Genomic DNA, 15736 nt, shown 5'->3' with positions numbered 1-15736 from the left:
TTTCTATCTGAAGTCATACTCATACCTGAGACATACCCATATCTGTATCTGTACTCCAACTATGTAGATACTCCTAGCATATATGCGTACATTTTCGGGCATGTACTCAATTATCTAATACATGTTTTAATTTAAAACAATTGTAATACACTTCTTGAATGTATATCTTACATTTCACATCTACTTTCTGAAACTCGTTTGATATAGGTCGGAATCTGAACTACAATTCTAAAGGATCATTTGGGTGTCTAGCTAAAAATTAAGCGGTTTTCTAATTTATAATCCACATAAATAAAAAATATATAAAAAATATTATAAAAATTTCAATTCTCCTAACATGTAAATAAACAACAATATTGATATGATGTAAATTATTAATTTCAATATTAAAATATAAGTGTATAAATATTTATATAGTGTCCTAATACCCTACATTTTACAAATTTGTCATGTCTCATATTTGTACCCATACTGGTACTAATACCTGTTTCGATTCAACATAGACATTGACATTTGCAAAACTCTGATTATTCAGACTTAAACTATGCTGGAGATTAGGGATAGAAAGTCTTAGCACTGAATATTGTACTCTTGTTGGTCATAATCTAGTAACTAGGAGACGTAACATGTAAGAAGTGGTATCGTCTAGTGCAGAGGTCAAAGATAGAGCGATGGCTCCCATGTATTACGATAATCAGACTGCTCTATATTGCAAAGATTCATGTCTATCATGAAAGCACGAAGCCCATAGGTATTGGTTATTATTTGATTAAGGATGTTGTAATGAAGGAGGTGATCTGCACTCTATTTACTCCGTCTTCAAAAATGGTTAACAGATATTCTCACCAAAGTTGCTTCTTCTAAGAAGTTCTACGTTTTTAGCAATATAGGCATTGATAAAGATCTATGCTCAAGCTTGAGGGGGGCGTCAGATTTAGCGTGGTTTAGTAACTATATTAGTGGGTATGAACCCGCATCTAATTAATATCCAGTTGCATTCTTATATATTACTTTCCTCTAATCTATAGTAGTTTACCTCAATATTTCATATCAAGATGTAAATGCAGAAGGGATCTCGTAGAAAAGAAAATTAAAAGGGACAATGACAAAGTGACAGAGAAATAAGACTGAAGGGCTGAGAGACGCAATCTTCATGATGAGGAAGATGAACAGGGTAACAAACTAGATGAAGCTACATGTTCTGTGCCAATTACGATAAACATTTTTAAGCAGTGGCTTAGTGCAAAGCACATAAAGAAGATCATTAACGAATACGAAGGCTTGCAAAAATTACTTAACTTTAATAAAATCAAGGATTAGAGTAAATAAAAAAATATGTGAAACAAACTATTTGACATATGATTGAGAGAGCATAAAGGATAAAAAATGGGTAAGTTAATATGTGTGAGTGTGCGTTGCTTTGCCAGTTTTATGGTCATCTTGGTCAGAACTTTGGCCTAATTCATAGAATTTTGGTGCTTTGGGTATAAATTTGTCTAACTTGGAAAAAGTTGGATAGCTCATTTCTAGTGCTCTCATGCTCCGCGCCCACGAACTCGTTGGTACAGTGTAAGTTGTGAGATCCACTGAGTGCAACTTATTGTTTGGCTTTATCCACTGCCAAAAAAAGTGATAGCACCGGTTGCACATGACTCCTTGGACTTACATTAGAAACCATTTAATCTCTAAATCAATATGCAATGTGGGACTATGTTTTGCGGGTATTACAAGTGCCTTGTTGTATTAAACTCAAAAAACTTGTAGTCACTTTGTTCCTCAAAACCAGACTCTGGAACTATGCTTTCTAAAGAATAACCATTGGCAGCTTTCCAGAATTCATTATGGTCAATATGTTCTAACTGTTAATCAGAAATCAGAATGTTAATATCATAATGATATTTACTTCAAATTAAGACAGAGAGCTCACCTGATTGCGATACACCAAGTAAGCAAGTAAAAAGTAAACCAGCAAGAACGGTAATATTAGAGGCGCTAATACTGAGTATGTGAAACCAATCAGGCTAAGAAGGAGAACTCTCGGAACTTCAGTGTAGTAAGGAAAGGATAGCACAGATGGATCATCGTCACTTATACCCAGAGTTCTCTTAATAAAGTTACAGATGAGAGGGAAAATTTGTAGAAGTTCAGCAGATAAACTGGCCCATCCTGATGTTAGAACATAAGTAATGAAAAAAGCTGCCTGCATCAAAGAATGGGTAAGCCATCAGAAGAGAAACCTTTTCAGAGATATCACTTGAAGCGTCTATAAAGGTTTTGGAAGAGTCCATAATGAGTAACTGCTTTATGTCATGCCGAAGTTAAATGCAATTGCGAAAAACAAATAAAGGATGTAGAAAAGGATGTGACAAAACATACAAAGTAAGCAAAGTTACTAATACTCAAGTAAAGCTTCCCAACAGGACATTTATATTATTGAGAACAAACAAACAGTTGAAAGTTACGAATCAAGATAAAGCAGATAGAGAATCCTATAAACTGTAATATGGGCATAATATAACAATTACCTGTCCTGGTAATAATTTAGCAAGCATTGTGGGAATGTCGGTTGGAGCTGATACGAGATTCCTAATGAAAGATGCGGAAAAACAATTCATAAAGAATACATTCCAGATGGTGAAGTACAATACTTTGCCACACGCACTTTTCCTTTTGCCACTGTGGGATATGCATCCTTCAAAACGAGAAAGTAGCATCATCACTGGCGGCACAGTGTAAAGGGCTAGCATTAAAAGAACACTGGGAAGGTAGCCTGTTACAATCTGGATCAAGAAGGACCTGCACAACATTATACAGTAAATTCCCAATATGGCTTTTGCTGCCCTGAAAATCGAAATATTAATTTAAGACAATCAAGAAGATGTTGGTAGAAAAATTTGTGCTTTGTCTTTGTGAACATGCACATGAGGCCACAGACATCCATAAAACAAGTATTAGAGATTTAATTAAAAAAATGTTGAGGTTCAATCATAATAATAACTTTTCTAATTTCAATCAGGAAAGATCCTACCAAAAGTGGAGCAATTTTTAGACAGTTTATTTCAGATTCTATGGACAACTTGCATCCTGAGTAGCTTCTGCTAATCCTTTCATCTTTAAGGGAACCTAATAGTGAACCTCTTTGATCCAGCACATTTTTGTAGCCTTTTTGCTGAAAAACTTCATTTCTTTTGTTATTTTGGCCTCTAATCTCCAATCCAAATTTCTGAAATTCTTAGAATTAATATTGTAGTTTATAATTATGGGGTGCCTAGATAGTGTTTTGTAAGAGACATACAACATGAGGTCTATGTCATAATGGATCATTTGAGAAAGTTCTAGCCTTCTAGGCTTGTAATCTCCAAAATGTAATAAACCGTTCTTTTTTATACTATAGGGGTTTACTTTAAGATTGAGGATGTTAAGAATAGAGAAAACTATGTTTATTGCACTTCATAATAGCATGGTTGTGATATACTACACATTACTTGTTATACAGGATAAGCACAGTAGTTACATATGATAAGAATATATCTAAGCATATCTAACTATAATAACAATAATATCTAAATATTTCTAACATCCCCTCTCAAACTCATATCAATGAAAACAGTGAGTTTGAATAAGAAAACAAGTAAAAAAGAGAAATGTTTGGGCCTCAGAGTCGAAGCGTGGCAATAAGACTTCTAAGATAGGAATCCATTGATATTGATGAAGAAAAGCCCAATGGCTGTAGATCGATGGTGCATGATAGGAATAAAGAAAACTATGTTCACTGATCTTCAATTAGGCATGTCTGTGATATCATATATAACAAACACACAAAAACACACGCGCGGGCCCACACTAACTAGTTGTAACACAGGAAAAGCACGAGTAGTTACATAGGAAAATAATATATCTACCAGTAATAGCAATAATATTTAACGCTAACAGAAGATAACCATTTGGATCGACAACTAAACACCGTCTCGGTTAGTGCGTTGACTGGTGGAGTTGTATTACTGATTTAAGGTGCCTTGTTTTCCTTAGACGTGTTAGTTTGTAGAACCTTTATTCTCGAGATATTGAGATCATTCACTTGGATGTGATACTTGCCTTCCCTTGCTAAATTCTACATTGTAGATATTGTTCCTTTTAATAAAACTTTGTAGGTCATGACCCACAATGCTAACAATTCTCCAGTTCTCATTGATGGTTCTCCAACTATCATAAGTTCCTGTTTCATATCTTGATTCTCATAGAGATGGACATGCAAGTACTAAATAGATTGAATTTAAATTTTGTAAGTGACACTAGGTAAGTATTTGTTCATTGTTTTGAAACATAATTCTGTTTATGCTCAATGAGTTCATTGTATAGTGCAAACTAATTGTATCTATCTGATACTCATTGCTTAGTCATGTGAGAAAATTGTCCTTCATGATTTTAGGCAGGAGCATATTTGGTATCCTGTGTCACCTGAGATAATGAGGTGGTGAAACATGGGGATGTGATAGTTGTTTAAATTCTATTGTGGTGTGTTCTACAATTGCATTCAATAATATACACCACCCACCACACAAGTATTTCGAGTCCACAGCTAGTATTATTTTCTCAAACACCTCTATTGGAACTAACAAAATTTAAAAGGGACAGGAGGAAAATATCTAGCCATTTCTGTTATCCTTGTTATTTTATTCACAATTACTTTGCATAAACCGTCATAGTTTTGCAGTTAATGAACTTGCATCCCACTCAATACTTCACGTGCATTCCTAGAATAGCGAGCCTCTGATCTACTCAATACAAATCAGGCTTTCGTAGGTCCATTAGGGTTATCCGTTCGGTTATCCTAACTTGGATATTGTCTCTGTAATTGTGCCACATTCTTTTACTCTGTATGATCTTTTGTTAGAAAGAAAGTCTAAGGCCCCTTATCAGTCGTTATAATAATCTATTCTTGATGATAGTTTTTTGTCAAGTGAAGGAGTTAACCCTTTATTAAGTAGAGTTTGGCCCAATTGGATTATAAGCCCATTAGTTCTCTGTGGTGCATAAATCCAATCCTTACTCTTTATTCTATTTTATAATCCTAGTCTAGTTAGTACTTTAATCCTATCTCTAGTTAAAACAATTACTGTTAAAATTTTTACTGAATCCTATGTGTGAGATCTTGGCCACCTTATGTGCATGTTTGCACAAGAGCCCCTCTACTTTTCATATTTACATATCTGGCCATAACTTTATATGTGTGCAAGCAAAATTATTCGTCCTCACCTACCCACTTTAACCAACGACTATAGCCGAACCCAGCTATATGCATAGTTGGATATGAAACCAAATTAGGTTATTTCATAGAAACACTTTTAAAGGTCATTTTATATAAATCATCTTTGACTTTCAATTTATATATAAATCACCTTTAATTTTTTTTTTTGTTGCAATCAAACACCTGGGCCCACTTTTAAGTCAAGTTTTTTCGATTTTCCTTAGTCATCAAATATCAAGTATATTAGAGAGATGGTCCACGATCGAGGATAGATGGGGTCAATTATCAAAAAAAAAGTTAACTAAAAAGTGGGCCTAAGTGGTTCATTGCAACAAAAAACACTTTAAAGATGGTTTATGTATAAATTCAAAATAAAAGGTGATTTCTATAGATTGGCCCTATTTTAAAGGTGGTTTCTATGAAAAAAACCCTACCAAATTTTAATTCATCTAACAGAGTATATATCATTATAGGACTCAATCCTATACATGCCTACCACTAACAAATTTTACGCTTAAAAGAATTCCATCTTGTGGACCTTACTAAGATCTCAACCTTTTCAATACCTAACCAACCTAATCACTTGGATTGAGAATCCAATTATATAATGACAAAGCTAGTTGTCATATAAGATGTCTCGGAAACTTAGTTACCCTATAAACAAATGAACATTCTCTTTTTTCTGTGCAGCAAACTCTGATTTTAAGTTAACCTCCAACTCCAATCCAATTCAATCTTATGCCCAACCAAAGCCTCTAGCGCTATAAATATAGATCTACAAAATAATTATCTGAAAACCTTTTTCCTCAAGCTTCTTTTTCCCTGCCATCTCTTTTTCTTGTTGTTCAAAAATAGAGAGGGAGAGAAACGCGAGAGAGAGAGAACCTCATTTTCTTCATCTTGTGCACATGGAGATCAACGACAACAACCAAACCCTAGATTTTGATTTTAAAATTAAATCTTGCTAGATGTGAGGACAAACCTCTTGAAGTAGGAAAAATACAAAAAAAAGAGCTGTAGAAGTATTGCCTTGATAGATCTTATTTTTCAAACTTGAAAGTTTTAAAATCCTGTGAAAGTCAACTCTCACCTTTCTAAAGTCAACTTTGATGAGTTAAAAGCCGACTGCACATCCATGCAAATCAACATTCTACAGATCAGCTTTTAGCTTTCTGGAATAAGGGTCTAAAGTCGTCTATGATTTAGCCAAAGTCGACTTTGGCACTCCAAAGTCGACTATGCCTTTTACCTAAGTCGACTTTCACATGCATATCCTCAGTTTAGCTTTTGAGTTGTCGTGACAAGGAACAGATTCTGATTGAATTTGAAACTAAAATGTCGTTGGAAAATGGATAGGATAATCGGCAAAAATGAATGAAGTATACGGGTTTACAATAGCATCTGAATTGTGTTGATGAACAATGGCTTCTCTTTTTTCAAATCTTTTAAAGAAATCTAAGATAAAAACAGATAAATTAGGATAGACCGGCTTCACTCACAGCATCTAATCTTACACACCTTGAGGAATTACTCTAAAATTCTCACATAACTATAATTTTATCCATCAATCAATGTTCTTTCCTCATGGAGGATACAACTTATTTATAGAATAAACATAACACTAAAGATAACATCAATCACCTAAATCATATCTAATGAAATTGAAAATATTATCCTAACCAAATAAGTAACAAAAATATCTTAAAAATGAACTCTTAAACTACAAATCCATATCAACTAAAATAAAATCTTCTAAATAAAATCCGAACTAAATTAATAAATAAAATCAACTCAAATCTCCCCTTGTTAGAGAAAACTCGACTTCAAGTTTTATAAAGGAAGAGTATAAAATTCCTTCAATCGATGTGTAGTATTGTTGTATGCACTGCAATATCTTTAAAATTATTTGCATAAATCAATAACATGTAGGTGGAGGATTTTGAATGACAACTCTATTATCAAATTAATATAGATAGGTAGTATCTCGAACTGCACTTCAAATTAATATAGATTGGTAGAATCTCGAGCTGCACTACAACTTTGAACTCGGGCTTTGGGTTTGATTCAAACTCAGGTTCTGGTTTAACCTTGAGCTCAGTCTTTAGTTCGGGTTCGGGTTCAAGTTCAAGTTCATGCCTTGAATCTATCTTCTGATTTTCTTCTTCTAGATCTTGTTTAGATGCGGGCACTAGAATGGTTTTATGATCTGGTTCATGTTCCAAATCCAGTTCAAGTTCCACTCGATTTTGGTGTCGGCTCCGATTTTGACTCTGGATTTGACATGAGTTCATATTGTAGATCCACATCTTTAAGGGTCTTGGGCACTTTTGTCTTGGGCTTTGAAGAAAAATAGTAATGTTTTCTAATTCTAGTTTGATAACTACAATATCTTTTTTCAAGTAGAAACTTTATTGGTGTCCATGAACATATATATGACTATATGACTAGAATAATTGTAAAACCACTAATCCTGAGCTTCTCCATTTAGCCTACACTTAGCATACATCCCCCAATTCGACAAATCATGAATAGTAAATAAATTTTCTAAGTCTTGCATCCAAAGCTCAAAATCATATATTTCTTCATATCCATCAAATCCATAAAAATAAGACACATTTTTAAATTTCAATGGATTAAATTCAAGTTGTTGTGACAGTGGAAGTGGATATTTAGCCATGATTATCGTGAACCGCTGAACTTGCTATGATACCAATAAACGGAATCGGATTCTGATTGAATTTAAAATTGAAAAATACTGTTGGAAAATGGACTAGATAATCGGCAAAGATGAATGAAAAGTACCAGACGTAGAGTGTTAGTAACCCCTCTTTTTTTCCAAGTTCTTAAAATAAATCTAGGTTAAAAAAGAGATAAATTAAGATAGGCCGGATTCACTCACAACACCTAACTTATGAATAAATGACTTCACGTCTTAAGGAATTACTCCAAAATTTTCACATAACCATAATTTTATTCATCAAGCAATGTCCTTTCCTCATGAAGAATACAACTTATTTATAGAATAAACTTAGCACTAAAGATGACATCAAATCATCTAAATCTTATCTAATAAAACTGAAATTATTATCCTAACCAAATATCTAACAGAAACAATTAGTAAGATAAACTCTCAAATTGCAAATCCATATCAACTAAATTAAAATCTCCTAAATAAAACTCAAACTAAATTACCAAATAAATCAACTTAATCTTATCTTGCCCTACATTTTGTCATTTGACCCTATAACTTTTACATACACGATTGTATGTCTTAAAACTTTAGACACACGTTGGTATGAACCTTTTGAGTGCATCAAATGCTCATTTGGGTATTTTAATTTACACATTCTAATTTTCCACAGTTGAATAAAAGATACACATGCAAATAATCGTGAGTCATTTCATGCTCTACAGTCTACACTTATTCTAGAGTTTAAAATCTCACCAAATGACTTCATCTGCTTCAATCGGTGATTAATTATGAATTTTGTCTATAACGATTCACTGTGAGTGTAATTACCCTTTCACCCTAATCAATTACACATGCAACCATAGACTATAAGAACCATAATACCGGATTTTGTCACAATCAACATGGTAGGCTTTTAGCTGAGTTAGTGGATGGTGCTAGAAGGATAAACATACTACCATTTAGGTTGTGGTTTGATGAGAAAAGACAACATGGTCGCCTTTACATGAGTCTATTAATCTACCTCCTAGGATTTCTAAATTGTACACTAAGTGTTGGGTTTAGAATATGAGATGTTCATGTGTGGAGGCTACTCCCTACATGGCTTGATGCTGGATTCTCTGTTGAACAACTAGTTGTACGATTTAGAAAGACCGGGATTAGATAATATTGTGTGTAATCAAATTAAAAGACATTTTGCAAATTGGAATTTAATGGGGAAATTGAGTGGTAATATGTTTTTGTTAAAGGCATTTAATTTTTATTTTGGTCATTTTCATTTACTACTTTACTTTTGTTCAGTAACTCCCACTTAGGGAAAAATCTGTAATATTTATCGTCTGCCTTAAATAAAGTTTATTATTACCCAATTTCATATAACCTTAACATACAAGTGTGCAAGGACTCTGAAATTTTATGTGCATGTTTGTATGTGTTGTTGTTGTCAATGTAGTTTACTATTGACACTTTTCATAAGTGCACGACATGCTTGACGAATGATATTATTATGTGGTCCTTGGTAAAAATGCGTTTAACTGTAGATATGGAGGTAGTTAGATTTAGCATAGTTTTAATTGCAAGTTTGCAGACAATTACCTCTACTATTCTCATAAGAAATACATGTTGAATAGAAACCCCTAGTCTTGTATAAATATAGAATATCAGCTCAACGCCTTAGATGTGACTTTATCATCAAACTATTTATGCATTCATCCTTCAGTGCTCCTATTCGTTTCTTTCTTTGCATAACATTGTATATCTTCATCTTTTATCACTTACCGTCTATTTGAGCTTATCTTCCATTCTTTTTATTGTTTGTTTTGTGGATTATAATCGTCCACAAGTCTGTCGTTTGAATTTCATTCCTTTGGCGATACTTACTGAATCGAGTTTGATGATCGCTAGTTTGTTTCCTGTCTCCAGGCGGTTGATGCTAGCCAGTTATAAGTCTAGATTAGTTAAGGACAAAAAATGAAAAGGTAAAGAGGGTTTTACGATTGTTCAAGTTTTTGTTTTGTTTTCCACATTTAAATCTTTTCTAAATGATATTTTGCATAATTAAATAAAATATGTAGAATAATAATAGGCCTATAACATCGTTTTAGTGAATCCATCATTAAAGTGGTGCGTGCCACCCTAGTCACGTGCAATTTAGGTCGAAGGACATAGAAGCAAATTATCTTTAGATAGTGATTATTTTAGTCAGTGCTCTAGGACTGGGTACTCCAGTTGTTATATATGAGTATGTTGACTTCAACTTTGAAATGGTGACTTGACATAGTTATCAATATTTGTATGAAATTTGAGAGATTTAAATGAATGAAGTTGGTAAACAATTAGGTACCTAATCTTTCGTAGCTATTACATTATTGCATGTGATTATGAATTTTTATACACACAACGGATGAGCTATATCCATATCATAGGTGTTAAGTTTTGTTATTTTCCAAAGGGAATACAAACTAGATGATCACCCTTGTTTCAAGGCGTGACAGCTTCAGTGGTTAATTGCAGAGACACACTTGGAAAAAGAAGGGAGGGATTGGGTTGTTGTTGGGCTTTCTTGCAAAGTTACTTTTTATTTAGTTACAAAGTTAGCACCAATTATCAAAGATTGAAATGACGGTAATATCTTGAAACTTGGCCTACTTTTTTTTGGCACCTTTATCAACTTCAAGTTCTACTTTATTCTTTATCCCCAATTTGGTGGGCAAAATATAAGATGGTAGTCAATCAATCATAGTCTATATTCGAAACTCATCAAGCTAAATGTGTTCAAGCTAGTTGGTTCAAGATGTCTTGCATATGATTTTGAGTCAAATTCTAGGGTCAAGGTTTCGTTTACCTACTAAATGATTGATCATCTTAAAGTTGCTACAGCTACACTAGAACTCTGAAATTATGGTGAGGATTAGAGGGTTATATTTTTATATTCTAACACGCCCCCTCAAGTTGTGGACCCTTTTTATGGGTTGCAATCTAGAGTCACGTATTGAAATCATTTTTTTTAATCATCTTTAAATTCATGGCTAGTGGGAATTGAACCTAGGTAATTCTGATACCATCTTAAAATTCCTATCACTGCACCTAAACTCTGAAGTTAGGTTGAGGGTTAAGGGTTATATTTTTATGTTCTAACAGATAGATTGTGAAGGAAAATATTGAATCAAACACAATTGTGACTCATATTCAAAACTACCCTCAGAACAATAAGTTGTACGGAAAACCGATGTATCCTGAATATGGTTTGAATCCTAAATACTAGTTTTAAACATGCTATCATATTTTTGCATCTGCTAATGTATTATTCAGAATGCATCACAAGGACAACCTGGTAGGCTAGAGGGCCTTACAATATTATCATTATACGTATCAAGCACGTCAATTGTGGAAATTGTACACTGTGAAAAAGAATGCAATTTTTTTCTTAAGCTTACGGACTGACTGCGTTTTCAATACTAACATATTATTGGTCTAATCTGATCCTGACAGAAAAACATAACAACCAGAAATTATTAATTAAAAAAATCAAAGGACCGACAAAAATGCAAGAGCTCACTAAAAGTATTAAAGATACGTACTTCTTCAGTAGATCTCTCAAAACAGGGAACTTCTTCTGCAACTTGTCCAGATGTGATAGTCCTTGCACAAAAGTAACTGGGATGGTAAACACAACCATAAAAGCAAGTGTAGCAATCTGCACGGTAATTCTGTGAAGCCAAACTAGCCTATATGGTACCCATAGATTTGACCAGTAAACATCATTTGGTTCTGGAGCCAAGTCAATTGCCCACAACATTGGATCTGAAGACTGAGGAATCTGTGAAGCAACAACTGCAGCATAGCGTGTCTTGAAAAATACAAAGGCAGCTGAGGAATCCTGTACAGAAAATAAGAAAAGGTGATCAAATTTGTAAACAGATGAAAATGAATTTCTTGTTTCTAAAAGAAACTACTCTCATTAAATTATTTTGTAGAGGACTAGTATTCAATGTTGTCTGCATTAGAGAAAAAAATGTCTCTTAACCCTCAGTAAGACCTCAACATTTTGTTATCAAACCCATCCTGATCAGAACACAAGCTGGTCCTTAAGAAATTTGTTTACAAACATGAATTCTTAACAAATACTACTGCGGACAGCCTAGGTTGTGTCCCATGGAAATGAAGCATAGGATGCTAGAAGCTAGTTACACCACCTATTAAAGTACATGATATGTAATGAATTTTAATGATTGTTCCATTCAAATTGATCTAGATGTTATAAAGTTTTGATTAATCGACACAATTTGGTTATGTCCTGGAGTATGAAAACCTTTTTCATGTGTGTGCAGTAATGCGTATGAGATGGCTGCTCATTTCTAAACAAGCTACAAAGAAAAAAAAAACAATAGTGAGGTCCATCCTCTAGACTTATCGAAAGTAGTGGGCTTTCAAACTTCTATCTCTTGGTGACAGCTCATACCTAGTATCCCCTGTAGATATTTACGAACTTTGTTCTGGGCCAATTCCTAAGATTTTACCTTGGTTTGAGAAAAGTAACAACATTCTTGTAGATATGTGGGGTGGGTGCTAGATACAAAACAAGGAAGGTGAATTTTTTTTTTCAATTGGAGAGTTTAGAAACTATTATTGGGGCTTTGTTCAATGTTGATAGGGCTAATAGATATCACCTTTGAATTCTTCTTTGGTACTTCTATTTTGACATTGTTCTGCTCCCTTAAGCTTATATTTCTATTGAAATCCATGAGTCCTTGTTGAGATGGGTAGAATTATGGCAGCGGCACATCTTGACTGCAAAAATAGAGGGATGGATGACAGTAGGGACGATTGACTGGTCTAATGGTTGATTTTCCACAGAGTACAATTTGCCTCTGGAAGATTCAGCCAACTAGTGGGTCAATCAGTAATCAATTGGGCTCAAAAAGAGGATTTTCCATCAGATGTCTCTCATGACGGACTTGGAAGAAGAAGGAATTTTAGGACCTTTCCGGAGGATTTTCCATCTGGTGTCAAACCTCCTCATACGGCATTCAGAGAGGAAGGGCCTTTTCTGAGAAGCTTTGCAATATGCTAATGGTGCTTTGTCTTTTCAGTGGTTGACTTGGTCAAGCTTAGAATTCTGAAAATTAATTTGGACAAAGTTTGCAATATGTTAATGACGTTATCCTCTTTTCTTAAATGTAGACTCTTAACTTAAATAAAGCTTTGTTTAATTTTTTAGGGTTCATATGAGATGCACTTTGTTAACATTATAGTACTTTATTATCAACTAGTTAACAGAGACGTTAGGCCTAGATATTTTGTGTAATATTATTATGTCGAAAACTATACAAAATAAGATCAAAACAACAAGAAGAATGGGAATCACATGAATGCAGAAAAAGGGAGTTAGGTTAAACTGGAAGAAAATTTACCTTCTTCGTTGTCCTTGAAACAGAACTCTCAAGCTCATATCGTTTTGCTTCAAGCTCGAAGGCATTATGATAAGTATGTAAAGGACGAGAGCCCCCTCCACAGAGACCACATCTGTAGTTGCTAGAACGATGATGCTGGTTAAAACTAGTGTTCTTTAACCGTATAATTTTTTTATAGACCTTCTTCGCGTTATACTGTAAAATTGGAGAAATTAAACACCAATTAGAGACAATCAGACAAATTTAATTAAGGCATCACAGGAAATAAAAAGAGTAACACCGACAAACATAATGTATCTTCTAAACCATTTGATGGTAGCTGCTGAGATCTTTTACCACTCAACTCTACTAACATTCATCTTAGTTAAATACTAAAAATATAATAAAAATATCCTAGAGCAGACAATATTGTTTGGACCAACTGTTCATCCAGAAAATTCCAGAAAATTTGCTCATATTAGAAAATAGTTTAAAGTATCCAAATAGACTACAAATGAAACAAGTCAAGAAAAGCGTATTTTTAGGCTGTAAAAGCATATCAATATGTGAAAGTACGAAGTTAAATTCAATGGTTTCACTAAAAGAAAAAACAACAGAGCTACAGATAAACATATCGGGAAAAGGAAAGGTCATTGCTCATCAAAGGAAATTTCCTAAAAACAGTCTCCTAAAACGCAATGATGTATCATTCCAAATAAATGACATGCATCATTCTCTATTTGCATTAGAATATATGTGGATGAGAAATGATATGGTATAACACCATCTATTCATGACTGTCTCATCTGTTGTATGTTTGATATGTTACCATCATACAACTATTTCATGGGTGAAAGGTCTTCATAATTAGAGGACATAGATCATGATGATGGAATTTGTCATCCATTTGGTGGAACACCATATTTCTTTTCAGGGGTAGAAGAAATTTCATACATTTGACTACTCATTGCCTTTATTCTTGTTTTCACACACGCGGGGGCGCGCCCACACACTCATACATATATTTATAAACAATAAACAACTGTTCTTTCTAAGTGGTTTAGCTCAAAGGCATAAGAAGTTTTTTATAAACAATAAACAATTGTTCTTTCTAAGTGATTTAGTTCAAAGACATAAAAAGCTTTTTGGTCTTCTATGAAATGCATAGAACTCTTGATATGCACTGGGTCAACAATAAAGAACCATCCTTTATAAGTGGTTTAATTCAAAGACAAAGAGTTGTTTGTTTAGCCTTCTATCAAATGCACGAAGCTCTCAATACAGACAGGGTCTGGGAAGGGGTCGGAGAGCTATACTACTATTAATAGTATCCAACATGCGAATACAGGAATACTATCAACCAAATTTTGAAAATTGGAAAAAAAAAATCCAAACCATTGGATATGATCTATGACACATGCGTTATTTCAATATAACTTGCATTATTTCAATATAAGTTTTAGAAACTTGAGAGCGTATTGTTTCTTAAACTTGAAATTGTTAAGCAATCACTTCTTAATTGTTTGTTAAGTCTTCATGTCTTGTTGTGGTGACGTCATTATGTGATTGTGAAATTATGAATATACAAAGAAAATGAATGTAATTATGAACGCGCTACATATTTATGATTATATATTTGAGTATTTGATTGTGATACTTCCTAGTAAAACCTACATAGCTTATACTAAATTAAAGATTTTCTATTAAATATTTTTGTATTTTGACATTTTGTTCCGAATTCTTAAAATTATTATTAACATCTTTTATATTTTTAAAATTAAACAATAAGAAAATATTTTGTTTCTAATTGAGATGTTTTGTTTGAAATTTTTGATGATTCTAATTATTAAAGTCACTATGAATAGTTTGTATTTATAAAATATGTATACAATTAATAAACAAAATAACCTACGTTATGTGTTACGACTTTTTGCATTTTTTCTTTAACCATTATCAGGAGATAGAGCTTTACGTTATGTGTTGTCATTATCTTCAAATTGGGTGAAGGTATGTGGTGACATAGTCACTCTAATATGCTAAAGTATATTAGGGCACAAAAAATTGTAAAGAGGGTGGGATTGACATCTTTAATGTTGACTTCCAGAATTACGTTCAAGCTTTTATCATATAACTAGTAAAATATATTGGACATGGTAGGATATGTTTCCATGTCTTTACTACACAGGTTTTTTTATAAAGTAGCCCTTATCACTTGTTTTTTATTAGCTTTTAATATTCTCAATTAATTGTTATTAAAACTAGAATTAAAAGATAATTAAAGAAAATCAATAGAGATTCTGACTTCTCACCTCTTTTATAAAGACTATTTCTCTCTCTTGATAGTCGCTATTTCTCTTTCAAAAAACTACTGACGCTCTTGCTCCCCCTCTTCTCGTCTCTCTAAAA

The 15736-nt window shown here is 33.4% G+C and overlaps 1 protein-coding gene across 12 annotated transcripts in view; it reads right to left on the bottom strand.

Annotated features, from left to right (window-relative positions):
• LOC109819595 (CSC1-like protein RXW8) overlaps positions 1-15736 on the bottom strand; it is a 67700-nt gene that overhangs the window by 15858 nt on the left and 36106 nt on the right. For all 12 annotated transcript variants that reach the window (XR_002241557.1, XR_002241556.1, XR_002241558.1 and 9 more), the window contains exons 6-9: positions 13352-13546; positions 11519-11817; positions 2526-2796; positions 1928-2200 (exon numbers count right to left, since the gene is read on the bottom strand). Coding sequence is in view for 9 of the 12 variants with exons in the window: in XM_020385369.1 (XP_020240958.1) it covers positions 1928-2200; positions 2526-2796; positions 11519-11817; positions 13352-13546 (1038 nt within the window). In the remaining 3 variants the exon portion in view is untranslated. The remainder of the gene's footprint in view (positions 1-1927; positions 2201-2525; positions 2797-11518; positions 11818-13351; positions 13547-15736) is intronic.

This window comes from Asparagus officinalis, chromosome 8 (genome assembly GCF_001876935.1).
Source record: "Asparagus officinalis chromosome 8, Aspof.V1, whole genome shotgun sequence".
NCBI lineage: Eukaryota > Viridiplantae > Streptophyta > Magnoliopsida > Asparagales > Asparagaceae > Asparagus > Asparagus officinalis.
Note: the sequence above shows the minus strand (reverse complement) of the source record. Positions and strands in the feature narration are given on the sequence as shown.